At 50.5% G+C, this 27,740-nt stretch overlaps 1 protein-coding gene across 3 annotated transcripts in view; it reads right to left on the bottom strand.

The window, feature by feature from the left end:
* The window catches only part of LOC307050346 (uncharacterized protein C14orf132), a gene marked incomplete at its 3' end in the record, with an annotated part of 40,521 nt that extends 13,272 nt beyond the window's left edge, over positions 1-27,249 (bottom strand). Inside the window, exons 1-3 of one of the 3 annotated variants that reach the window (XR_013810789.1) lie at positions 27,058-27,249; positions 26,206-26,369; positions 25,521-25,756 (exon numbers count right to left, since the gene is read on the bottom strand). Coding sequence is in view for 1 of the 3 variants with exons in the window: in XM_079700314.1 (XP_079556440.1) it covers positions 27,058-27,084 (27 nt within the window). Of the gene's footprint in view, positions 1-25,520; positions 25,757-26,205; positions 26,370-27,057 lie in introns of those variants that run through there. The other 2 variants (XR_013810790.1, XM_079700314.1) reach the window with 2 other exon arrangements.
* Between the last annotated feature and the right edge of the window lie 491 nt (positions 27,250-27,740).

Below are 27,740 nucleotides of genomic sequence, written 5' to 3'. Positions count from 1 at the left end.
TCCTTCATTGGCTGTGCTGGGTACCATCTTGGAAAGCTGGCTCTGGCTCACACAACCCCACTCAGGACACGTACAGCCGCGCTGACAGGTGTTTCTGGTCAGAATCCAAAGAAAGACTGTTTTCGCCCACTGAGAAGCCCTGTCAAAGCCCCCGCCTGGGGCTTCCCTGGTGGCACAGTGGTTGAGAATCCGCCTGCCGATGCAGGGGAGGCGGGTTCGTGCCCCGGTCCGGGAAGATCCCACACGCCGCGGAGCGGCTGGGCCCGTGAGCCATGGCCGCTGAGCCTGCGCGTCCGGAGCCTGTGCTCCGCAGCGGGAGAGGCCACAGCAGTGAGAGGCCCGCGTACCGGAAAAAAAAAAAAAAAAAAAGAGTCAGAGCTTAATTTTAAAAAAAAGCCCCCGCCTGAGCACGCGAGGGAAAGAGAGCCCAGTGTGTTGTGAAGAAAACAGGGCACAGAAGAGACCGAAGGCCAGTGCCATATACGTAATCTCTGCCAGAGAGCAGGGTGGTTCGAGTCAGCCCGAACGGCATCTCAGTGTGCCAGGAAAGCAAATAAAGACCGGGCCGTGACTTCTGTTATTCCCTTTCAGCTGGCATGGCCACTCCTTCTTCTGTCCCCGAGGGTAACCATCCACTGTCGGGAGTCTTGCAGGGACCAGGAGGGCTGAGACCTTGTCTGCAGCTGCCAATCAACAGCTGCTTAAGAACCTCTCTGGCCTCAGCTTACCAAACAAACATCTCCCACCTTCTCATCTCTGCCTCATCTACCTCCCAGGGTTTTTTCACGCATCAGATGAAAAGATTTTTCTTTTTATGTGATGAGTCATGGGTTTACTGTGTACTGACACCCTCTTGTTTTGAGGTTCAGGGCAGGGGCACTTGTGCTATTTTTGATGCTGAGTGTTTTGAAACACATCAGGTACTCAATAAATGTTCACTGGCTTGTTTGGGCAAAATCAAATCTGTATTATGCACCATAGGAAACCTGCCTGTTGGAGAGAAATCATCTTAGAAACAAGGTTGTAGTCTTCCCAAGAGTATTTAAAAACACTCGAGGACAAACGAGGCCCAGGGCACCCCAAGAGAGGGTGTGTTTGACAGCCAAGAGCAAAGAAAGCACTTCAATCCTCTCTGGAAAAACCCTGGTCCAGTTTAAGCTGAAAAGGAATCTGGGCCTGTTCCCTAAGGGGTTTGACAATGATGCCACTCAGAGGATTGGTGTTAAGAGTATCTGATTGTTACCAGCAGCTGGAGGGAACAGGGTGGGGATGGGGGAGGAGGAATTTGCTCTAAGAAGAGGCAGAAAACGCCTCCTTTCCAATCGAAAAAGTCCTGTTTTTTCAAATAATTAATATAAAGACACACGTGGGTGGCTGTAAACTCCATGTCAGCTTTTGCAACATGCAAGCAAGAAAGAAGAGCAGGGTTTCCCTGGTGGCAGAGTGGTTGAGAGTCCGCCTGCTGATGGAGGGGACACAAGTTCGTGCCCTGGTCCGGGAAGATCCCACATGCCGCGGAGCGGCTGGGCCCGTGAGCCATGGCCGCTGAGCCTGCGCGTGCAGAGCCTGTGCTCCGCAACGTGAGAGGCCACAGCGGCGAGAGGCCCGCGTACCGGGAAAAAAAAAAAAAAAAGAAAGAAGAGCAGATAAATGATAAGGGTAAGACAAAGATCCATTGGTCCTTTTGGCTTTCTGTCCTGATGAATTGGGAGCAATCAAAGACCATGAATGATGCTCATCACATAACATAAGTGAAGTGGAAAGAAGGGATGGGGTTCAGGTCAGGGTGCAAATTCAGGCTCTGCCTCCCACGGATGGTGTGGCCACAGGCATGCCACTTCACCCCAAGCTCAGTTGCTTCACCTGATCTGTGGGGCAACACCCCGACTTCCAGACCGTGAGGAAGTTAGAGATGATGTGTACACAGCAGGCACTCAATAAGTGAAGCGACTTGCTGGAGAAAAGCAGCCAGCAGATAAGAAAGCTGCCTGCGAGGGTTTTTGACTTCAAAACATGCCGAAGGTCCTCTATCCCCTTGGATAGAGGATTTGTCATCAGGAATTTTGATTAACTCCTTAAGGAGGAATGTGGTTACCGAGAGAGAGACTCAGTATTAGAGGAATTATCTCACTGAGAACTAGTGAGAAAGCTAGGGAATTAGGCTGAGGCGTTTATTTCTTTAAATATTGCTCACCCGCAGGCATCATCTGTTACATGCTGGTTCTACCGTGGCTAACAAGTTCTACTTAAAAGAAAACACAGTTAATGAAACAGACACCCACAAACATCATATCTGCTACTGTAGCTTGGATGTTCATCACACCCAGGCCAGCAACCACTCTGGGCTCTCCTGGTGGCCCTGTTTGCTACTTGTCAAACACTTTTAACCAAAAAACAGGCAGCTCTTTGAGTGAATTTACGGACTGAAATCTGGGGTGACAAATACACATGCCCAACGGCAACAAGTTATACCAAACCCCAGCTACTCCAACAGACAGAAAGCGCAGGACAAGGAGTTGGGCCATCTGATGTCAACATCTGATTTGGCTACCAAGCAGCTGTGTGACCACGGACGAATCCCTCACCCTCTCTGAGCCTTACTTTTCTCACCTGTAAAATGGGACCAATGAGAGCACTTCCCTCCTTGGGGTGCTGTGAGGACTTCATAAGCCCACAGATATAAAGACCTGAGCTCAGTGCTTGCAACAGGGTGTTAAGCACAGGGCCTGGCACTGCATGGATAATCACTTAATAAGCTACCATATTTCTAGTAACCAGTGCTACTACTATTATCATTAGCCGTAGTAGCTGGTGGTTCTTTCCACTTTATTTTTACTACTTTAAGGTGGTGCATCTCTGAAGAGAACCTTTTCACACTCTGGAATTAGGAGCTCAGCATTTTCCTTCCAACTCAATAATCTGTAGCAAAAAATGAGCTGGGGAAATGGTCTGGAGGGGTGTGTAGGGGGATCAGGGAATCCTCTGCCCACCCCCTTCCCAGATGCCATCTTGGACCCTCTGATGTTTGGTGGGATGGATGGGATGTAGGGCTTATCCCTTTTTGGACAGATATGTTTGTTTTTTTTTTTTTTTTGCGGTACGCGGGCCTCTCACTGTTGTGGCCTCTCCCGTTGCGGAGCACAGGCTCCGGACGCGCAGGCTCAGCGGCCATGGCTCACGGGCCCAGCCGCTCCGCGGCATGTGGGATCTTCCCGGACCGGGGCACGAACCCGTGTCCCCTGCATCGGCAGGCGGATTCTCAACCACTGCACCACCAGGGAAGCCCCAGATATGTGTTTGTTGATTGGCTGGTGGTGAGCAGAGGCAAGAGGCGCCTGGCCAAGGAGGAAAGCAAGTGAGTGGCTGAGGCAAAAGGAGGGTGAGTCCCCAGCTAAGAGCAAGGGAAAGAGAGTGTGGGGAACACAAACCATCCGCTGGGATAAGCTCAACCTACCATTTATCCACGGGCCCAAGAAACATGCACGACGCTGGAAACTTCTACACCCCACAGAGCACATCTCCACTGGCCCTGCTCATTCAGCGCTCGCTGTGTACACAGGGTCGCTATCCATCTATACCGGCCAAGAGACTGTGGCTCTGGAGGGTGAGGACTTGCCTGAGGTCCTGCACCGAGTATGGGGGTCCAGCTCAGACCTGGGCCTGCCACCCAGCCCCACCTGCCTTCATGACAGCCCCATGTTCCACGCTGAGGGAAGCTGGGAAGAATGACCCAGTTTGGGCCACAGGACCTGCACCTGATGTCCGTCTGCACCAATGCCAGCCCAGTGATGGGAGGGGCCAGTGCCGAGATACTGGTACAGAAGAGCACTGCCTGGAATGAGGGGTCTAAGATAAGGCACCTGGCTTCCCAGAGCGGGGGTTCTGAACCTGGCCTTGAAGGGGGGCAGGGGACATTCCGGGGAAAGCACGGAGGATTCGGGCGGCACCTGGCGGAAGCGGGGACCAGGAAGGTGCACGTGGGGCCCCAGGTCTAGAGAGGACGCCTGGGTCTGCTCACGGGGATGGAGGGTCAGCCCAAGAATCGGGATGTTATCCCATGGGCCGGGGGATGTCGGGAGGGTCACTGAGGAACCTTAGCAGGATAAAGCTCCTCCGGCAGGGGTGAGGAAAGGAAAATGGATCAGGAAGGAACCAGACACAGCCCATCAGTTGAGAAGCACCTGCAGTGGTCCCGGGAGGACAGGAGGCTTGGCCAAGAGCTGCGGCAGCCTCATGGGAATTTGGGGATGAACGTTCCCATGTCAGGAAATATCCCACTCTGCTAGCACCCCCTCAACAGAGGCCGCCCCCAGGCAGACAGTATCCTACAAGTCATGCAGCAGTTGACAGGTGAGGGTGGCACAGGGGTTGAGAGCTAAGAAGTCCAACTGCAGACCTTCAAACCCCCTCTGCCACTCATTCGTTGTAGGACTTGGGCAAGCGATGTAACCTTTGAGTCTCAGTTTCCTCACCTGCAGAATGGGAATGATGGTAAAAGCCCTTCCTGCTCCAAGGTGTTGTGAAGATGGACACATATAAAGTGCCTTAGGGTAGCATTGGGCACTTAGTAAGTGCTCAGTAAATGCCAGGCTGCATCCTTACTACCACTGTTATATCTGAAAAGCTGCTTGCATACATTAGCGCATCAATGTTCAGAATAAAGTGGGATGGCAGGTAGTACTCAGCCCGTTTTCAGACATATGAATGGACTCAACTTGCTCAGGTACCCAAGGATCGTGGCTGAGCTGGGACTGTGGACTTGGGGCTCCTTGAGCAATCTGTGGCCACTCCGCATGGAGGATGAGTGCTGCTAGCAGCTCTGCAGCTGCATTCCAGAGGCGCCCAGAATTCTGGGAAGGCTGGTCCTTCCGGCTCCGTTTTATGTCCATTCTGTCTGATCCATCATGTGTCTGGATGAGCCAGGTGGTTGTTGGTCCTCACCCCGCAAAGCTCTCTGCCTGAGAGAATAGACTCACTTGGCATTTCCCAGTGTCGCACGTAAACCTCTGCAATGTGCTTGAGTGTCTGGCTGTGTGGGAAAAACCACAAAGTTAACTTCAATTAAAAACGGTTCTGATAAATCCTGCTCTGCTTTAAAATGTTCTCAGAGCAGGTGAAGGATTAGAGCCTTCTAAGAAGCCTCAAGCAAGAAGGCAAACTTTTAAACCCCCTGACGGCATTTTCATAAGGTGCATCATTTTCAATAAACCAATATTCACAAGGTTTTTAAAAGTCACAAGGGGGAGTTAAGGGCTGGGGGTCAGAGGAGAGGCAGGCAGAAATGATGTCCTTAAGAAACATTCTCCCAGTGGATAACGGGACAGGGCACAGCTATTTCCAGGGGACAAAAGATGTGCCCCAAGAACTACTGGTAGGGATGGGGGGATGCTCAGAGCAGTGGGTGACAAGGATCAAGTCCTGGAGGACACTGGCTGGGGGAGGACATAAGGAAATGTTCCACTTCTTGATCTGGGTGGTAGTTATCGGGGTGTCTACATATGTATGTTCGGGTCCCCAAGGCCACCCCAGGTTCGGAGATTCTCTGGGAGGACTCATGGTTCCCACAGCACAGGACACAAAGCCAAACCAGCAAAGGGAAAAGGCATGTGGGGTGAAGAGGCCACAGGACACCAAGGACAAGCTTCCAAGATCCCTCCCTGTGGAGTCACACAGGATGCACTTAATTCCCCAGCAATAGGTTGTGATGCAACGTCTAAGATGTAGCCAACTCAGGTTACTCAGCACTCAGGGTTTTTACTGGGGGCTGGTCAGTAGGTACCCCCTGCCCAGCACATACCCGAACCCAGGCTCCCAGAAGGAAAGCAGGTGCTCCACATAAACTGGACTGTTTGCATGAACAGTGTAGGCACAGAGAACCATCCTTATCAGTCAGGATAGAGGGGACCCCAGCCAAAGGCCAACCTTGTAAACAGGGCTTTTTCAGGATAGCAGCCAGGCTTGTTATGTAAACTATCTGCACAATATGTAGATTTGTTGGGCTGGGCGCTTAAGATTTGTGCTCTGTATTGTCTGTAAGTTATCCTTTGATTAAAATAATAAACCCAGAAACAAACAATAAAATAAAATCCACAGTATGTCTGTGTGAAATTTGAGACACACTTGGGCTTTTTATCATCGTTTAAACAGATAAAAGGTTATTGAATATTTACATAAGTTACCATAACATTTAAGTTAAAGCTGTACCAGTTCTGCATCTTGTCCTCAAAAGGTCAAGCTTCTTTCTATTTGCCAAGAAAAGCCACCAGCTTTGCTGTTATAATAACAACTACTTTGTTTTAACAATTCTAAGGGCTGCTGACGTATAACCTTGAGTCTATGAATGTGTGTTAGCATTTGTTAGAATATCTGCTGCAGAAAACTCTTTGGCCACCCGAGGTTATGAACTGTTTGCTTCAGAAGGATTTTCTCCACCACCCTGGCTGTAAGCAGCCTGATGATGGCCAATTCTCTAAACTGATGTGAATCAGCTCAATAGTGCTGGCGCTAATTTTCTTAAAAACCAGGATCACAGCTCAAGGCTTTTTGCTTCCTTGCACACAATTGTTTTGCAAGTAAAACAACGTGGCTAACAGATGAGCTTTTAAATGCAATGCGATTCTTACCCTACCACCCAGCACCACCTTCGACCTGCAGAAGGAGCTCAAAAAATGGGAACTGATCATATTTGAGACAAAGTCCTAGGAGAAGGGGCTGGCCTGAGTGAGGAGCCTTCGCCAGCTGGTGCCAGGCTGGTCAGAGGGAGCACAGGGCAGTCAGCACACCCAAGTGTGGGCGACAGGCAACCCCAATGCCATGGGCTTGTGTCCTTGAACCAGTGATGGCACTCAGCCTTTCCCCTCCCTGGGCCTCCCTTCCTTGCATCTAGATAAGGCTCAGTGCCAGGCCTGTGCCAGGCACTGCACGCCTGATCTTCCTCATCTTCGCCCAATCTTCCAGACCAAGGTCATTCTCTCGGTTTTGCAGGCAAGGAAACAGCTGTAGAGCGTCAGGTGGCTGGCTCAAGTCATGCACCAGCCTGGATGACGGAGTGTGAAGGCAGGTATGTCTTCCTCCAAAGGCAGAATCACAGCTGGGGCAGGGGTCACAGGTGAGCAGCTTGTTTCCCCGAACTAGGAGGCTTTCTAGGGGATTGTGAGGATGGGACAGTTGCTAAAGCTGGTGAAAGGAAGGTAGCAAAGAGCAGGTGGCCTAAGAGGGCACCTCTTCTAGAGGCCAGCTCCAACCCAGGGTGCAGACCTTGCCCCGGGTTCATTCCTGTACCCCCACCAATGCTGTCGCACGCAGGACTTGCACTCGCTCTGTGCAGACGCAGACCCCAGCACCTCAGGCCAAGGCCCTCCTAAGGGCGGCAGGATGCAAGTGTGTGACTGGCGGTCTGAGCCCGACTCGCTTTCCCTTGTAGCGTCTCCTGCCTGAATGAAGAACCAACGTTCCCAGGTGGCCAAAGCCCCAGGGCAGACACCCGGAGACCAAGCATCCACACAGGGGTCTCAGGGAGGAGCCAGGCCAAGTCCAGAGTGAACCTGGCATGCATGGGGCCCCCTGAGCTCAAAGCTGGCCTCTGACAGTGGGCCTTGTGTATTACAGGGGGGAAATGAGGAGTGGGGTACAGGCAGGGTTTCTGAGCCTCACTCACTGGGAGAAGATGGGAGAGACAACCCAGACTTCACTTCTGCCCCGGCCTGCCTTCCTTCCTGAGGGGCCCACAGGGCCCCAATGTCAAAATTTGGGTGCCCCAAGCCAGACAGAACCTGGACTGGCTGGAATCCAGAATACAGAACTCAGGGACCTGCCAGCCTGTTCCCTCCAGAGCCCTGGCCACACCAGAGCTGCCACGACCTATGAGGAGGGGTCAAGTGTGCAGAAGCAGAGCAGCAGGAGAGGAAGCCCTGTGATGGCAGGCTTGAGGGGACACCTCCTCCAGGAAGGCCTCCTACAAAGCCTGCCCCTGCACGCTGCTGGAGGCGCCCCCTCTGTGGCCCAGCCCCACCCTTCTCCCCGAGTATCGTCGGCTCTCTTGGCCCCTCTGCGATCCCTCCGGATGGCTGGCGCCTGGGTGGCAGGGACTGTCCTTGTCACCTCTTCTTCCAATACCCAGCACAGAGCCGGGCCCAGGGGACCACTGTTGAATGAATTAAGTGGCTTAAGGAATGAAAACAAGGATTGGCAGGAAGCCCTGAGTGGCACGGTCGGCTCATGCTGTGGTCTGGGGGGCTCATCCCCAGTGAGCCCCGAAGCCAAAGGATCCAGCACGTGTCCTGCATTCTGTCCAGCAGTGCAGCTCTCTCCCACCAGCCCCCGCTGCCCCTTCACCGCAGGGCTCTTCTCTGCAGAAGATGCGGCTCAGGAACCTCCCTGAGCCACTCACCAGCCGTTTCCTCAGCTCCCACGGAGCAGCTCCCTGCACATCCCACTTGCCTCCCTTTCTATCCCTGTCTGCCCCCTTCGGAATGGCCGGGATCCAGCCTGGCATGGAGGTGGCATCCCGCGTGGCTAGACAGTGCCCATCTCTCCCCTCTGCACCTTGGTCTCTGCTTTGAAAACGAAGGTGGTAACCCCTGCTCCCCTCTCAGACTCGCTGGACTCAAAGCTCTGTGTTGCAAATCACGGTGGAAATGTAAGGGTAGCCAATTATTGCCACTCTCCGATTCCCCGCTCAGCCTGAGTTCAGGTCGAAAAACCAAGCAGCCCAACTGCAGAGCCACTGAGTTCAGAGGGGAAGCCATGAGAAAGAGCCCGTGGGTGCCTGGTGGCCGGTTCAAAACCCAACCGTGCTACTTATTTCATCTCTTCGAGCCTCAGTTGCTTCATCTGAAAAATGGGCAGAATTGGAATTTCTACTTCAGAGTGTGGTGGTGAGGCTTGGCTGTGTTGATCCAGGTAAAGCACTCAGAAGAGAGCCTGGCACCCAGCAAATGGTGGGAGTTATCGTGGTCGGCACTGTCACAGTGACCCAAGGGACCGCCAGCTCCTGGAAGGTCCATTCCTCCAATCCACGTGACGTGAACTGAGAGACAGAAGGAGCCTCTTCTCTGCAATGGATCCGGGAAATGGAGCCGCATGCTCCTCCCGCCAGAACACCCATGAGTGCCAATTAATTTTCCTGACCAGAAGTATAAAAATAGACTTCACTCCCTGAGAGCCCAGGAACATCATTTGCCAGAAGGCTGAGCAGATTTTCCTTTTGCAGAAGATGCCGCTCCTCCCCATCTGCCCATGGGATGGTCCACCCTGCTTGCCACTGGGGTGCCACGAGCTGCAGGGACCATCAGCCTAAGCCACTCCAGTGGCGAGGACCTGGGAAGCGGGTGTCGGGAAGTCCAGAGCAGAGAGAGCAGAGCCTGGTTCATCGGGGCTCCGGGACCCGGAGGAGTTAGTTTCTGAGCCTCAGCTTCCTCATCTGTAACACAGAACCCACCTCCTAGGGTTTAAGGAAGAATGAAAGGAGATGCTAAACAGGGACTGTTTGGAACGCATGTGACAGATGCTCAGCAAAGCCATTATGATGCCTTTTATGCCTTTTCATTTCGGTAGCCTGAGACTAAAACATCCCAAAAACATCCCAAGGACTAATCGTTCGGTAGGGTCAGAGCAACGGGCAGCTCCAGCCATTGGCGCCTGCCTGTAGCCCACTTTAACAGCCCTGTGTGCTCCTCCGGCCCCCCTGCCCCGCCGTTGTCCCGCGTGTGTTACCTTCCTGCTCGGTACACCCTGAATACACAGGGTGCTCTCTGAAGCTGGCAGCCTTGCAGATTGACAAGCTCAGAGCTGAGAGGGGCCCTGAGTACTGACCAGGGTCCCAGACCAGGCATGGTGACCCGTGTTTTCACCATACATGGTGAAAGGAGACGTGATGAGCTGGACCCATGGATGATGCGGTGCAGAGACGTAAAGCGACTTGTTCAGGTCACAGACAACCAGGAAGAGGCTAAAGAGAATTTGGACCAGGATTCTTTGACCTTGATTCCAGGAGTCTTCCATTGCTCCAAGCAGTAAGAGATTCTGTGCTCCCACCCTCCCACTCCATTTTGTAGACCAAGAAACAGAAAATAATGCAGCATCACAGTCGGCGCCATCTCCTGGGCAGGCTCTGCACACGCATGGCCTTGTCTGATCCTCCCAACAGCTCTTCGAGGCGGGAAAGGTCATTATCCCACTTGAGAGATGAGGAAACGGAGGCTTAGGAAGCTGTATGACATGCTGGAGTCTTCCAGCTGGTTTCCAACTCAGGATTCAAAGCCAGGTCTGTCTGACTCTGCATCTCACACATTTAACCATCAAGCTACACTGAGTTCCTTAAATGAAGCCCGGAGAGGGTATTTTAGTCACCGCCCCCCCTCCAAGGTCAAATAATAAGTAAACAGCCATTGCCAAGGCCAGAAAGAAGATCTGCAGAGTTCCAAGCTCCTCATCTCTGGACCCCAAAGAAGGAGGCCTGGGCAGTTCGATCTGTGTTCCCTGCAGGAGGCAGAACAGAGGGTCCTGCCATCCGAATGCCCATAAACCGCTACCGAGTGCCGCCAGCATGCTAAGCGATCTGCAAGAAGCTTGCAAAACAAGCTCACACCCCCACAGCCTTCTTTGTTTTGCTTTTCCTAATCAGCTCCCTCCAGGGAGCAGCTAGAATGGCCACTTTCCTCACCAGGCAGCAAGCTCCTGTCTTTAACCCCACACTGCATTCAGGAGTCTCAGGCTACCGAAACGAAAAGGCATAAAAGGCATCATAATGGCTTTGCTGAGCATCTGTCACATGCGTTCCAAACAGTCCCTGTTTAGCATCTCCTTTCATTCTTCCTTAAAACCTAGGAGGTGGGTTCTGTGTTACAGATGAGGAAGCTGAGGCTCAGAAACTAACTCCTCCGGGTCCCGGAGCCCTGATGAACCAGGCTCCGCTCTCTCGGCTCTGGGCTTCCCGACACCCGCTTCCCAGGTCCTCGCCACTGGCTGGTGGGCTCGGGGCCAGGACGGCAAGTCTACTCCATCTGACAGGAGCCACGAGGACCAGGTCAGGGAGGGATGAAGACAGACGGGAGAGAATCAGGTATCGGAAGGATGCGCTCCAGATCACGGTGACTGCGGTTCTGCTGCCTTCTCTGTGGTCTGCTCTATACCAGACACAGTGAGGGGGCTTCAAGGACACTACTACAAAGAACTCCTTATAGCACTTTGGGAAAGTAGGAATTATGCCTTTGGCAGACTGTAGAAACTGAGGATCAGAGAGGCTAGGAGTTTGCCCAAGGTGGCACAGCTCTGGAATGGCCAAGGGAGATGCAAGCCCAGATCTGTGCAGTTTCGAAAGATAAGTATAAACATATTGTTGGGAGACAATCCTTCATGGGTCTTTGTGTTCTGCACGCCTTCTGAGTAAAGGCATAACAGCGCTTGTTCCAGACTATCTTTGTACAACAGTGATGTTTGTACAGCAAACTGTGTCTCCTAAGAAAGAGACAGCATCCCCTCTGGGGCAGACGGCCCATTTATTTCCCAACCAGGATGATTATCTCCCTCTGAGATAATATCTCCCTCTGAGACAAAGGCTGGGCAGGTTTGCTAGCAGCTCCCTTTGAAGGAGCGGAGTTTCCTAACTGCGGGGTTCCTCACCGTTACACAAACCCACTGCACTCACAGAATCCACCTGGGCTGCTCTTCCTGGTCCCCGTGGGACCTGCGGGGTCAGGGGCACTGATGTGAACACGAAGTTCATGCTGCTGACCGTGCTGTGAGCAATAAAGCCCTCTGTCACACCCCACAGCCTTCTTTGTTTTGCTTCTCCTAATCAGCTCCCTCCAGGGAGCAGCTAGAATGGCCACTTTCCTCACCAGGCAGCAAGCTCCTGTCTTTAACCCCACACTGCATTCAGGAGTCTCAGGCTACCGAAACGAAAAGGCATAGGGTCTTTTGGTCAGCATCTAGGGTCTTTGGTCAGCATCTTTTACGTCATGGCAGGCTAGCTTGCAAGCAGGTAAACTTTCACACCGTTCTTGACATATCTGTGCTAAGGTTCACAAGAATCAGCTGCCCCAGTCCTGGAAGGGAGAACTGGTTGAACAGCAGCACTCAGGAAAGAGGGACCTCGCATTAGCATGAGGCAAAGGTACGGCATTACCAGGGCAAGATTCAGCTCCCAGCGGCCATATTAATGGGTATATCAGGGCTAGATCCAAGGAGGTGATAGGTTCTTCTGGAGCATCATGTCTTGTTCTGAGAAAACCGATTTATAAGAAGACTGACAGACCAGAGCCTGGCCTGGTTCCAGAGAGAAGAGTCATTTGGAAAAATAGTTGAAGGAAATGGCCACATTCAATCCAAAAAAAAGGGATGATGCAGGAAGATGCAGAATGATGGTTCAAACGTAATATTGTTACTGGCATTTGTGCAGTCCTGTACAGTGTGTACTTTTACATCCATCGTTTCATTTTATTCTCCTGCCCATGCTGTGAGCTAGGTGTTACTATTCCCATTTTAACAGACAGAGAAACTGAGGCTCTAAAAAGTTAAGTATCTTGCTCCAAGTCATGAGGGGGAGAGCCAGGCCTGGGACTTGGGCATCCGGCTTCCCCATCTCAGGTGCTCTCTGCACCTGAGATTGTAATTGCCCCAGGCAATTACAGAACAGGCTACCACATGCCAGCAGGATTAGACTCGCTTCCGAGGACCAATGGGCAGAGTTAAAGGGAAGATGATTTTTGACTCAAGACAGGAAGCCCAGAATGAGTAATTCCCATTTATTGACCCCTTACAAGGTGCCACGTTACCACATTTAAGCCTCAAAATCCTGACTTATCGTAAGTTACCACAACGACCATCATCCCATTGCACAGGTACGAACGCCGAGGCTTGGAGAGATGGAGTGGTTTCCCCGGATGCACAGCGGCAGGGCCATGTCTGAGCCCAAGGCTACCTGCCTCTAGTGGAAGTCACTGCCTTGCGAGGTGGTGTGAGCTCCCCATCGGTAAAGATATAGAGAGTGACTCAACCTTCACAGGAATGCTGGAGAGGGATTCTGGCATTTTAGGGTAGATCTGCCCAGGTGATGTGGCCAGGGTTCGAGAGCAATGCAAACACATGAGTCAGAATTCACATGCACACAGGTGAGGCAGAAGCCACCCTTAGGTGGTAGAAGAAGGAGGCAGAGGGTGTAGACGAACCTGAGCACCTGCTGAGGGGCAGGCCCTGTGCTGCACGACCCCCCTGTGAGGGCGGTGCTGTTACACACCCATTTTTCAGAGGAGGAAAGTGAGGCTCAGAGAGCCTGAGGGTCTGGCCCAAAGTTACCCAGGCAGGAAGGGCTAAGACAGGCTGTCTTGTGCTGAATGGAAAGCCCTAGTCCTGGGTCCCACATGTGGCAGATACCTTGCAGAGGGCAAGGGAGGGCGCTGGGGCCTGCGAGTTTGAGGGACAGGATGCGGGGTGCGCTGGCAGGACTCGGTGTAACTGGTGCCTTCGGGGAAGCTACGATACAGGCCAAGGAGGAAGGGCCTTCAAGCTGACGTAGCCCATGGTTTTCTATCCAGCTTTTCCCATGCTTTTACTGATTCCCTGCTCTCTTTGATTCCTTTTTTAATTGTTTACCAGCTCTGGCCCTGGACTGGGCAGCAGCAATGCCGGCATAAATGAGACATGAACCTTTGCCTTCCGGGAACCTCAGACACAGGGGTGCTCTGAGAGAGAGCAGGACGGAGCGACAGGGGCTCGGAGGAGGAGGGAGGGCCAATCACTTCCAGAGGGAGCAAGCTTCCGCTCCCCCAGACCCCTCCCCGGTTCTTGCAACCTCCTGTGGGCTCTGCCTTTGCCTCGGGCAACAGCCTGTCTGAGCTTTGGAACAACTTGCTTCAGCCACAATCCACTCTGCCCACACAGGCCCAGGGAGGAAGACGCAGGCTAACAGAGGGCTGGGCTGCGGAGGTTCGTGACACAGAATCACGCCTGCTTGGGGCTCAGGCCCCCCTCCATTCCCACTTCAACGCTCTGCAATCTGTCAGCTGTTACTCAGCATTGGTGTCCGGGCCCTGGGCTCAGACCCAGCCTGTCTTACCCCTTCCTGCCTGGGTGACCTCGGGCCAGACCCTCAGGGTCTCCGAGCCTCGATATCCTCCTCTCTAAAATGGGCGTGCGAGAGCACTGCCCTCCCAGGGGAGGTCGTGCAGCACAGAGCCTGCCCCTCGGCAGGTGCTCGGGTTCGCCTACACCATCCGCCCCCTTCTTCTTCCACCCGAGGATGCCTCCTGCCTCACCTGTGTGCTTGAGGTTGATATTCTGTATGTAATTTGTGCTCACGTGATGTTGGTGAGGGTGACAAAGATGACGAAGGCTGGTGATAGCTTCTTTCTGGTCCCTTGACATCCCCCAACACAGCACAGGGGCCGTCCCATGGCATGCGGACTCCATGGCCCTCCCTGCCTGACTGATTTGGTTACTGGGATACACAGCGGGGCCTGGGTGGGATCTCCAGTGGGAGTGAAGAAAGGCTGGCGGGATGTCAGAGAGCGGGCAGGAGAGGCAGGCAGCACAGCCACGGCTCAGCCGAGAGAGGCGAGGGTGCAGGGGGCCCGGGGAGCGCATTCGTCACCTCCCTCAGGTCCCCTCAAAGCCGCTGGAAGCCAAGTCTTACTACATCTCTAATCAGCCCCCAGAGCTCCGTGCTGAGGCGCTGGATGAGGGGCTGTAATGGGGTCTGGAAAGGACAAACGGGGTCCCAGCTGTTGGCTGCCGCCCTGGGTGGGCCTGAGGCTGGAGCAACCTGCTCCCCACCCCCTCACCTTCATCCTCCTGGGGAATGAGACTCCCCCGAGTCCAGGTGCCTGGGATGGAGGCCCAAGGAAACCAGCCCTGCTCAATAGGCTGCCCAACGTCTGGCTGCCAAACCTGACACCCGGATCACTCCCTGGCTCTCACGATGTCCCATGGAGCATCCTGTCACAAGACTCTCTGAAGGAACTCAAGTGACAATGGCAGCGCAAAAAGGAATTTGGGCAGTCCGTGCACTGTCTGGCTTTCTAAGTCTGGTATCAGAGACTCAGCTGTGAGCTTCCATGCATTACCCACATTTTATGACACTCAGAAGAGGCAGAGAAATGCCAGATCAAGGTTCCAGAGGGGAGGGAGAGGCAGTGGGCCAGGTTCAGACTTAACGTTATAGTCCTCTTCCCACAACGGGAGGAAACGAGTAGAGGTGGAAGCATACTTCTTAAAAACACAGGGTTAAGAAAATTCTGCTTCCAGCCAAGATGGAGTAACAAGGACTGGATCTACCCTCCCAATGGAACCAATAAAAGAATGGACAAAACATAGGGAAATGGTTTTCAAGACATTGGACATCAGGCAGTGAGGGACAGTGACCTTTGAGAGATGGGAAACAAGGAATTGACTCTGTTTACTGCCTGGGAAGAGTTTCCAGGCTATGGAGCAGGAAAGGGGAACCCAGATAGAGCCCAGTGGACTCTGGGGTTGAGGAGATGGGACTGAGAGTCTGGGGAGACCAAGGCAGCTGGAGACCATGAGGGAGAGGATGCAGAGGAGAGAGCTAAACAGAAACCTGCAGAAGGACCGCTCAAATAGTTAGCAGAGGACTGGTGAGCACACGTGGGTGAGGAAAACGCCCAAGGCAGCAAAGAATCACCCTAAAGGATGACAGGGAATAGTACCTGGCATCCATACAGGCCAGAAATAGTACCAGTTTCCACCAGCCATTTTGAAAAATCTCATAATTCACAGGGCCCTGGGTAGAATACTCAGAGCAGCCTTGCCTCGGTAGTGGGAAAATATTACTCTTAGACTAAAGATGGCTCTGGTCCTGGCTAACAGATCTTAAAAACAAGACCCAAAAGGATCAAACTGTTTCCAAGTAACATAACTGCATCTCAGAACAGGGCTTGAGACTATTTATAAGAACACAGAAATATCTCACATCCAACAAGGTAAAATTCACAATGTCTGGCATCCAATCAAAAATTATCAGGCATGCAAAGCAGCAGGAAAATATGATTCACAATGAGGAGAAAAAGCAATGAATCAAAACCAGCCCAGAGCTGACGCACATTTAGAATTAGTATATGAGGACTTCTGAACAGTTGTTATAACTGTATTCCATATATTAAAAAGCTAGAGAAACACTGAACATGTTAAGAAGAGGACTGAAAGTTTAAGAAAGACCCACATTAAACGTCTAGATATGAAAACTACAATGTCTGAGGTTGAAAATACATTGGATGGGATTAGCAGAGATTAGATATTCAAAAAAATATTGCTGAGCTTGAAGATATGTCAATAATAACTATCCAAAATGAAACACAAACAGAAAAAAAAAGCCTCAAAAAAAATGAACAAGCATCAGGAAGCTGTGAGACAACGTCAGGCAGCCTGATATACGTGCTAGAATCTCCAAAGGAGTGGAGAGAGACAGGGGAAGAGAGAATCTGTAAAGAAATAATGGAAAACTCATAGAACTCAACAATAAAAAATAATCTAATTAAAAATGGGCAGAGGACCTGAATAGGCATTTTTCCAAAGAAGATATTCAAATGGCCAACAGGTACATGAAAAGGTGCTCAACATCACAAGTCATCAGGAAAAAATACAAATCAGAACCACAGTGAGATATCACCTCATGCCTGTTAGAATGCCTACTATCAAAAAGACAGAGATAACAAGTGTTGGAGAAGATGTGGAGAAAAAGGATCCCTTATACATTATTGATGGGAATGTAAACTGGTGCAGCCAATATAGAAAACAGTATGGGGGTTCAAAAATTAAATTAAATAATTAAAAACAGAACTACCATATGATCCAGCAATTCCACTTCTGGGTATGTATCTGAAGGAAATGAAATCACTGTCCTGAAGAGACATCCACACACACAGTACAATCACCAGGACACTGAAACAAACCAAGTGTCTATTAACAGATGAATACTTAAGGAAAATGTGGTATATTAATATCTACATACATGTAGATGAGGTTATAAGATTGACATGAAAAAGAAGGAAATCTTGTCATTTGAGACATACTGAATGGACCTTGAGGGCGTAATGCTAGGTGAAATAAGTCAGAGAAAGATACTCTCACTTATACGTGGAATCTAAAAAAAATAAACTCATAGGAACAGACCAGATTGGTGTTTTCCAGAGGCAGGAGGTGGGGAACTGGGTGAAAGTAGTCAATCTTATAACCTCCAGTTATAAGATAAATAAGTTCTGGGGGTATAATGTACAGCATGGTGATCATAGCTAAATACTGTATTGTATATATGAAAGTTGCTATGAGAGTACGTCTTAAAAGTTCTCATCCCAAGAAAAAAAGAATTGTAACTATGTGAGGTGACAGATGTCAACTAAACTTATTGTGGTAATCTTTTTTGCAGTATATATATGTATGAAATCGTTGTGTTGTACACCTTATACTTATACAATGTTATATGTCAACTATATCTCAATAAAACTGGAGGGGGGAGAAAGAATGGCAGAGAATTTTCCAAATGTGATGAAAAGTATAAACCCACAGATACAGGAAGCTCCCAAACCCTAAGGACAAGAAGCAGGAAGAAAACTACACTAAGGTACATTATAATCAAAGTGCTCAAAAATCAATAAGGAAAAAACTGTAAACACAGCCAAAGGAAAAAAAACACACATTATGTTCGAAGGAACAAGATAAGGACAGCAGCAGATTTCTCAGTGGAAACAAGGGAAGCAGGAAGATGGTTGAATAATATCTTTAAAGTATTGAAAAATAGTCAATCTAGAATTCTATGCCAAGTAAAAAATAAACATTCAAAAATGAAAGCCAAAAAAAAAGACTTTTTTTCCTCAGACATACAAAAACTGAAAGAATTCATCACCAGCACTTTTGAACTACTAGAAATGTTAAAGTCCTTTAGACAGAAAGAAAATGATAACACATAGAAATATGGACCTACACAAAGGAATAAAGAGCGCTGGAAATAGTACCCATATGGGAAAATATTTAAGTTTTTCCCTTACTATTTAAATCTCTTTCAAAGGTAATTAACTTTTAACAAAAATGATAACAATACAATGTGAGGTTTAAAACACACATAGAAGTGAAATGTGCAACAATAACAGCAAAAAAGTTTAGAGGGGAGAAATAGAAGTGTATTGTTATAAGGTTCTTACACTGAATGTGAAGTCGCATAATATCACTTGTAGATAGGCTGTGCTAAGCTAAAGATATACACTATAAATCCTGAAGCAACCACTAAAATAACAAAACTGTTATAGCCAATAAGCCAAGAGAGGAGACAACATGAGATAATAAAAAATTCTCAATGAATCCAAAAGAAGGCAGAAAAAGAAGAAAGGGGGAACAAAGAACAGGTGGGACCAATAGGAAACAAACAGCGAGATAGTAGATTTAAACCCAACTATTAAAAAAACACATTAAACGTAAATGGTTTAAACACTCTAGTCAGAAGGCAGAGATTGTAAAATTGGATTTAAAAAATAAGCTGAAGAGGCACAGAGATCTGGGTTTGAATCCCAGCCTGTGTGCCCTGGGGCAAGTGACTTTGCCTCTCTAAGCCTCAGTTTTTTCATCTATAAAATGGATCTTAAAATTGCCTATTCCATGGGGGTGTCATAGGATTTAGAAGTGAGATTTTATGTATTATTCAAACCAGGGCCTGCCTGGTACCTCCTAAACATTTGATAAAAGGCAGCTATGATGGGAAGGTACAAGGACATCTTGAGGGGACAGAACCGGGAGGGAGTAAACAGAGATAGGTTTCCACCATCTCAGAGTAGAGAAGCTGGGGTTTGGATCCCCAAAGTTGGGCTGAGTTCACAGCAGGTGCTCCACAAACACTCAAGTGTTCAATTGGAGATTTGTAATCCACTTCCAGATGACCTGGTTCTCTTAGCTCTGTGAGACATAATTGCTTCAAGTCAGATGGAATGTCTTGACCCTTAAAACACTATCTAGAAATTTGGTCTACGAAATGTACTACAGATTTTTACTTCTTAACTTCTCATTACACCCCTGCAAAAATGCAGCACTATATGCTCTCCCGAGGCAGGTCTAATTAGAATGATAAAATATTTACATCTTTAAAATCGGAATTCAAAGTTCAAGACAAGCCCTTTGGTTGAAAACATATGAGATAATAGACAATTTGTATTTTAATAATTTTGCTTAAAGAAAAAGGAGCAGTTGCTGGCTGGGGAAAACATTCTCTAAGTAGCAGATTGCCAGACTCCCTAGAATTCTATTTCTCTGGGAAATGCTGTGTTCCTCTGGGGAGGGAAATCTGCTGCTGGTTTCTTGCAAATCTTTGGGAATGCTCCCACTGGCCCTTGAGAATAGCTACGACCATTTCAAGAGATAACAGAATCGCCTCTTCAACCTGACCAGAAGTCTTTTGTGGTTTTTCCCCCTCCATGAAAAATGATTAAAATGCAAATTAACTGTGAGACTCCCAAGGCCCAGGGGGAGGGAGGGTGGGGGAAGGGGGACTAGCAGTGGATGTTATCAGCATCTCAGCTATGATTAGACCATGCATCTTATCTTCCAGAAAGACCCACTCAGTGGGACATAATGTTCCAGGTGTGACTGTGTCCTCCCACCAGCAAGGCCAAGGTTCTAAGAGCTGGGCTGAGGGGGGAAAGTCAGGGGAGGGCCCTGATCCTCAAACCACGAAGCCTCCTCAGATCTCCCCCCAGCAGGTAGGGATCCCCCTTCCCACGTCTCCTCACTCCATCCCGTGTCCCACAGCTCTTCTTCCCTCCATAACTCAAGGAATCTACCGTCTTTCTAGTTAGTACCTATTAGGCTGAACTATATGAAATTTTCATTTTGTAGGTCAAAATGGTCAAACATCAGCAACTTCATAGGGTTCAGTCTAGTAAAGTTATGGTGTAGCTCCTTAGTAATGATTTACTTCTCTCCTGGGCTTGGAAATTTTTTATAAGGTTTTGTCAAGCTCTACACACATCTGTCTAGTCTAGAGATGCTTATCACAATGGCAGTCCCAGGATGAATCCAGTCCACATACCTATTCTGTTTGGACACGGTGTAGCCTGTCTCCAAAGATGTTTGCCATTCATCCTTCCCTCCCCCTTGGACATGCATGCTGCTTCCTGCATCAAGAGGTAGAATCTGGTTCCCTTGTCCTTAAATCTGGGCTGGCCTTCGGATTTTCTTGACCAAACGAATGTGGAGTTAGTGACATTCTGGGACTTCCCAGTCTGGTTCATAAGAAGCTTCGCAGCGTCCACCTAGGAATGCTGCTTCGAGAGGGAAGGCAGTGCTACACAAGAAGTTTGATGACCCTGATACCACCATGCTGGGAGGAAGCCCCACTTGCCTAAAGAAACATTTGGAGGATGAAAAACCAAGTGGAGAGAAGGGTCAGGCTGCATAGAGGTGTCAGACACGCGTGTGAAGCTGTGAGACTCCAGCCCCGAGGCCCCAGCTGATGCCATCAGGGCAGAAACAAACTGCCTAGCCCACTTCTTCCTAAATTCTGGTCCCACAAAATAAATTATTGCTACCACAGAGTAACTGAAATGGTAAGCAATAAGCAATTATTAGAACAGCCCACGTCATGGTCGGTCGGTTAGTTAAAAATTTTTAATTAGTTGCCAACACTTGAAAACCCAGACTGCTTATAAGCATCAGAATTTTCAGTTTTCTTAAAAACCCACAAGCACCCGCAGCCCTGGGCCTGTGAGTTTGCACAGCATGGGCAAGCTGCTGGAGCTCAGAGCCGCTGTCTGTGCCCCCTCCAGGCCACAGCCCTCTCTCCGGGTCACCGCAGCCCCCCACCCCACCCTGCTCCACTCCATAAGGCCACCTGCCTGGCCCTGGTCCCTCCAGCTTCACCTCCGCTCCCTCCCACCTGCCCCTGGGCCCAACCAGATGGTCACTTGCAACCTTCATTCCCAATGAGACACTATTCAAGCCCCTTCCATTTCAAGCCATTTCATGTCATTCCCCCGCCTGGAGTGTCCTCCTTTGTCTATATAACAGCTATGCATCCTTCAAACTCAGCTCAATTCAAACCTCCGGAAGCCTTCCCCGGCCTCCAGAGCTGGGCGAGGTGCCTCTTCTGCCGTACCAGGGCACCTATGTTTACCTCCACCCTGTCATATATCACACGGCAGGGCCTGTGATCCTCTGCCCCCCAGCGCTCCACGTAGGGAGGGCCTAGCACACAGGAAATGATTGTTGAATGACTAGATGAACAGCTCCACGAGGTAGGCCATTTGTCCCCATTTCACAGATGATGAAACTGAGGTTTAGAGAAGTGATCTCTCCACTGACTCTCAAAGACCAGTGGCCACCAACACAAAAACCAAGATCCTTATTCTTCAGGGATCTTCAGACCCTATTATAGGTTGAGCTGTGTCTCCCCAAAAGATATACTGAAGTTCTAATTCCCAGTACCTGTGCATGTGACCTTATTTGAAAATAAGGTCTCTGCAGATGTCATCAAAAGAAGATGAGGTCAATAGGGTGGGCCCTAATCCAATATGACTGGTGTCCTGATAGGATAAGAAGAAAAGACAAGCTAGGAACACCAATGATTGCAGACCACACCCATGAGGCTAAGAGAGTCACAGGCTTGTCCTCCCCAGAGCCTTCAGAGAGACCACAGCCCTGTCGACTTTGGACTTGGAGCCTCCAGAACTGGGAGAGATTACATTTCTGCTGTTTTAAGTCACTGTTTTTGGTAATTTGTTACAGCAGCCGTAGGAAATGAATAGAGATTTCTTTAAAAACTTGTTTCAAAATGTACATAAACATGCTACTTTGTGTACCTCGGGGGCTCAACGATTCCCTGAAGCTGATCCATGGAAGGGTCCCGGGTCCTCCCACTGTCCCCCAGCACTTGGACTGCTCTGGGAGGTGGTATGATGATGTGAAGGATGCTCCTGTGTCAGCCCCACTCATGGCTCCCCAGCCTGCCAGCCGAACCACCTGGGCTCTCCATTTCCTCCCTGTCTGTAGCATGACAGTAATATAGGCACCCATTCCAACTCTAGTTTTCCCACCTGTGCCAGGTGTGGTCGGGAGGAAGGGAGAACCTCAATCTTCTTTCTTCTTTTTAAAATTTATTTTATTGATGTATATAGTTGATTTACGATGTTGCATTAGTTTCTGGTGTACAGCAAAGTGATTCAGTTATACACACACACACACACACGTATATTTTTTCACATTCTTTTCCATTATGGCTTATCACAAGATATTGAATATAGTTCCCTGCATTATGTAGTAGGACCTCGTTGTTTATCCATTCCATATTATATATTATATATATTCCAAATTACATATATATATATATATATATATATATATATATATATATATATTATATAGTTTGCATCTGCTAATCCCAAACAAGAACCTCAATTTTGGAGCAAGCTCCCAGGTTACATTATTTTGGGCCTGAATATTTTAATTTGCTGAATTGATATTGGAGTGACTTCCAGGGACGACATGACTTTTTATGACCTAAAAGGGACTAAGAACCTGCTCCATCCAAAGAGGGGGGAGGGGAACAGCCCCACAGTGTGGGTTTAGGGTCCGGGTCTCAACCTTGATCGCACACTGGAATCAATTAGGGGATGAAAAGAAAACACTGATGCTGGCTCCCAGCTCCAGACTCAGATGGCAGTGTCTGGGGCAGGACCTAGGCAGCAAGACCCTTAAAAGGTCCCAGGTGATTCTAGTGGCGGCAACATTTGGGAACTACTGGGTTTAAACTAGTCACTGTAAGGACAACGCAAGACAAAAATAAGCGCGAGCTCTTATGCCATAGGTATGCTTGTTCTACAGGGAGTTACAACCTAGAAACATGGAAACAGGGCTCCTTGTCCCTCTAGTTCATTCCATGCGCTGGCCCAGCACACAGTAGGTCTCTTAAATGTTCATTCCCTTCCCGAGGTCTCAGGGTCTCTGAATTTCACGCAGGATGCTGGGTTTCCCCAGAGCAAGAGCTCCAAAAGTCCCAAGTGGAAGCTGCAGGCTTCTTACAAACCAATCTCAGAATGTCAAGCTAATCTCAGAATGTCACTCACACTGCATTATCTTGGTCAGAAAAATCACTAAGGCCAGCTCACATTAAGGGGAGGGGAATCAGATCTTAAACTCCCTCATGGGGGGCCAACATGTACCTCCAGTAGGTAGGGAAGGAATGGATGGGGCCGTCTTTGGAGACAGGCTACCCCACCGACAACAAAGGGATTTGAGTATCAGTCTTCAAGATCTGTGATTCTCCCCTCCCCTCCAGCTCCTAGGGGGTCTGGGTAGCCTTGCCCTCCTGGCCGGCTCTGGCGATAGGGAAGTGCGTGCCCCTGTTTACTATTCAACCCTCCAGAATCTCCAGGGACTCAGGGACTGTGTAGAGTGGGGCTGGGGTGTTTTCAGGGTGGGGGAAAGAGAGGCTGAGTGCCTCCAGGGCTCAGGGTCGAGCTGAGTCTTTACATCTTCAGCAGCCACAGCCTCTTCCAAGCCCAAACCCACAGCACGGTGTCCCTGCACCAGGGAGGGCACATCTGCATAAGAGGATTTTTTGGATAACTGATGTCTACTCTGTACATCCAAGAAGAGTGTCTTTTTTTTTTTTTTGCGGTACGCGGGCCTCTCACTGTTGCGGCCTCTCACGTTGCGGAGCACAGGCTCCGGACGCGCGGGCTCAGCGGCCGTGGCTCACGGGCCCAGCCGCTCCGCAGCATGTGGGATCTTCCCGGACCGGGGCACGAACCCGCGTCCCCTGCATCGGCAGGCGGACTCTCAACCACTGCGTCACCAGGGAAGCCCAAGAGTGTCTTTTTGATGCTTAGTTTTTGAGAGAGAAATCTATCTAAAATGGCATATATCCTCCAGGTCTTTTTAAGCCATGAAGAGGAATCATATTTCACAGCTTGGTGAAGCGGAAGAGACTTGGGTTTTGGAGCCACAAGAATATGGTTTCTTTTACTCCATCAGTGAATCAAACAGGTGTGCACTTCCGACTCCATCCATCCCTCTGGCTTCTGGCCTCTGCGGGGGGCTGGGGTTTTCCCAGGGCACTGCTTCAATTATAAACTATTCCTGCTCAGTCACCTACAATGGCTCCCACTGTCTACTGATTATATGTGAACTTCTCATACTGGGCAGTTAGTACCTTCTACAACCTGGCCCTGGCCTCTGTCTCCCAGTTCTCCTGTGCTCCCTACCCTCCAGTTTCCTGAAGGATTCTGTGAATATATTCTGGGCTTTCCTACCTCCATGCCTCTCTGATTTTTTAAAATTTTTTTTGGCCGCTCCGCGTGGCTTTCGAGATCTTAGCTCTCCGACCAGGAACTGAACCCGGGGCCATGGCAGTGAAAGCGCCAAGCCCCAACCACTGGACCGCCAGGGAAGTTCCATACCTCTCTGCTTAGAATGCCCTTATTCCCAGGCCCGCTAGGGGAAATCTGCCTCTAGTTCCCATCCATCAGAACCCCCAGCCTCAAGTACAGATGAACAGGTGTTTGGGGTGGGGGCATGTGACACCTCAAACTCACTACCTTTTCCTGTTAATGGCTTTTCCTGCACATACATCTTGTCTTACGCTCATCCAATCATCTAACAGATGCTTGTGGAGGGCCTACTTTATACCAGGCATTGTGGTCGCCCTTTCTAGGAATGGCTTGGTCCATCATTTCTCCACTAGTCTCCAAGCATCCAGAAAGAAAATCTACATCCCGTTCAACTTTGTCCCCCAGCATCCCTGCCCCAGTGCCTGACACAGAGCTTGGCACTAGGCAGGCGCTCAACATTAGCTGAACACGTGGATGGAGGCCTTCACATGTCTCTATCAAACTGCCGTCTGCTGACGGGTGGGGACATCGACTTGGTCACGTGCAGCAGGCACTGTACACCCACAGCATATGCTGCGCACTCACTGAGCCAAGCACTGCTAAGTGCTACAGACAAAGCAGTAAAAGTTCCCGCCCTTGTGGGGATAAGACGGACAGAGCAACCCGAGAATGAAATCCACTAGATCACAACGCACCTCGAGGAGAGCACTTCCTGGGGGGAGGAGGAGAGACGAGTCATCTTTAAATATGTCCTTCCTGTCCCTGATTTTGTGTCTTTCTTAGGGGGAAGCAATAAGGTGGAAACCCAGCAGCTTTGCAGATCCTCAGACCCAGATTTGAAACCCATTTTCCTCCTTGCTAATGGTGTGTCCTGGGCAAATTATTTCATTTCGCTGAAGTTTGGTATCCTGATCTGTAATATGGGGATAACAGTGCCAATGTCACAGACATGTAAGTGTTTACTGTAATCAAGTGTGTAAGGGCCCGCGTCTGGCACACAGCAGATGCTCAGCAAAACGTCAGCCTCTCTCCCCATTTGGTGGCACTTCACGTTTCTGTCCCTGCAGCTAACCCAGGACTGAGTGTGTAATCAATGCCCAAACATTTGTCCACAGTAATAAATTGACCACATTAAACTTGAATTGTAAACAAACAAACAAACAAAAAAACAGAACTCCATCTCTGCACAGGCTCTGCCTATAGGTACTGAAAAGCCCTATATTTATTTTGTCAAGTTACCATAGCAACTCCTGATGCTCCAGCCAGCCCCAGGATTAGCAGTAATCAATTTATCTTGTAACCATGGAAATGCCAGCTGTTGGGTGGGATCCAGAGCTGCGAGGCAGAGGTAGATATCATGTGAGCTCTTCTCCCCTCTAGAAATAAATCCGGTGAAGCCTCCTCTGTCATCACGCAGTTACAGTCAGCACTATCTAAAATGATGTCCATATGACAGTTTTTATAAACATGGGTTTAGGAACAGGAGACAGAAAATTAGGCAAAACAAAAGACCAGCATGGCTCATGGGAGCAATTAGCATTACGGAAAACCTGTTAAGAGACTGCCAAGACCTGGAATCTGGGTTCCCTTGAGCCAACTTGGGGATTCTGCACCCATTCGTGCTTGCGTTGGGAGCTCGCTGTCCCTACAGCCTAGATTTTGCTGTTACTTTTTAGACAGATTTCCACCATGGTGAAGTTTGGGGGAAAAGGAAAGTGTCCCCTGAAACGCCATTCCCTGGAAAAGTAAACAGCAGCCAGTGGAGCCCCTGCCACATGCCCAGGGGACAGAGGGAACCTGGGGGGCCTTCCTACCACTGGGCTCCCAACATAACCAACTCGATAGAAGGTGCAAGGTCTGAATTTGGTACGTGGGGACTTACTCTCCTAGCCCAAATGCGGTGGCCCTTCCCTGGAGCTAGACTGTAACTCCAAAAGGCCACAGACAGCTCCAGCTCCGGAAAGCAGGCGTTTGCCTTTGTTCTGGCTCCAGAGTTAAGGCACCAAACATAAAGATCACTCCACGCTCAGAGCTTCAGGGATTCCCCTGGAGAAAAAATGCAAGCGATGAGAGGTCATCTGTTTTGTCTGCCACTGGGAACCTGTTTTGTGTCGAGAGAAGAGTTATGGTCGCGCCGGGCACTGATGGCTACAGACTCAGCACAAAGCAGAAAAAGGAGAAAACGACTGCTGTGCTCTGGCTCTTGGCTGGTCACAGAGCGGGTCTCGCCGCCTTCCTCGGGCTACAGAGTCTGTGGTCTCCACCAAACGGGAGAAAAGTGAGGTGGGAGGCGTCCGAGGTCAGCAGCAAGTGACAGATTACCCGGCGCCTCGGGAAGATACAGAATGGGGAAGAGCGAGGTTGCCTGCCCACCCGGGTACGCACGGATCCGGGCTGCCCCGCCTTGGAGGGCTGCGGGGCAACGGAGGGAGGACCGCAGGTGGGGGATGGGCAGGGAGGGGACCCCTGCCGAGGCCCCTCGCACAGGTCGATCCGGGGAACACTGGGCGCACAGCCTGCCCCGCCCCCGGGAGCCATGCTCGCCGCCACAGACGCGCGCACCCAGTGGGGATGCCAGCTCCGGACAAAGGACCCGCGCTCGGATCGCCGGCGGCCGCCACCACCCGGCCTGAACCCTCCCGGTGCGCTCAGCCCCGGCGGGGAGGGCGAGACCGTGGCCCCGAACCTGCCCAAACTTGGCGGCCCGGGGCGCGCGTGGAAGGAGCCCCATTACCTGTGCGGCCATAAAGGACAGATCCATGGTGTCGCTGCTGCCGCTGGCGCTCGAGTCCTCCCTGCTGCTGCTGGTCCAGCCGCCCGCACAGCTGGCGAGAGAAGGCCACGCAGCGAGCAGGCCTCCCGGAAACCCCGCAGCGGCAACGCCGACCTCGGCAACCCAGAGGGGGCGGCAGTTCCCGAGCCCGCGCGGCGCCCTCAGCTCCCTCTGCGCTCACGGGATGGAGGGCTTGGAGCCTGGGGGCGGGGCGGGGCGGGGCTCGGGGTGGGGAGGGGGCAAGGCGCCCCTTCACGTGACCACTCCCTGCCCCACCCCCGAGGGCGGGGCTCGGTGGAACCCGGGACGGCTCACAGTCGCTTCCCTTCGCGTGCTGGAGGGAGGAGCTGAGACACGAGATCGCTTATCTGGTGGGTGCAAGAACCATCCCAGAACCCAAGTCCAGTGCTGGTGGCGCCCTGCCCCGTGCTGTTGAGCCCAGTTCCCTAGGGGGCCAGCGGTGCTTTTGTGGGGCTGGCCTGCCAGGGTCAGGGTTAACAGGCTTTTTGCGCCGACACTGCGCCCAGAGTCCGGTGTCCTCGGGGCCCTGGAACTGGGCAGAAGAAGGTTTAAATCCTAGCTCTGCTCTTGCGGCTTGGGCAAGGTAGTGGCTCTCTGAGCCTGGGTTTTGTCATCTGTAAAAT

The sequence above is a fragment of the Hyperoodon ampullatus genome (genome assembly GCF_949752795.1).
Source record: "Hyperoodon ampullatus genome assembly, chromosome: 3".
Taxonomy (NCBI): Eukaryota; Metazoa; Chordata; class Mammalia; order Artiodactyla; family Ziphiidae; genus Hyperoodon; species Hyperoodon ampullatus.
Note: the sequence above shows the minus strand (reverse complement) of the source record. Positions and strands in the feature narration are given on the sequence as shown.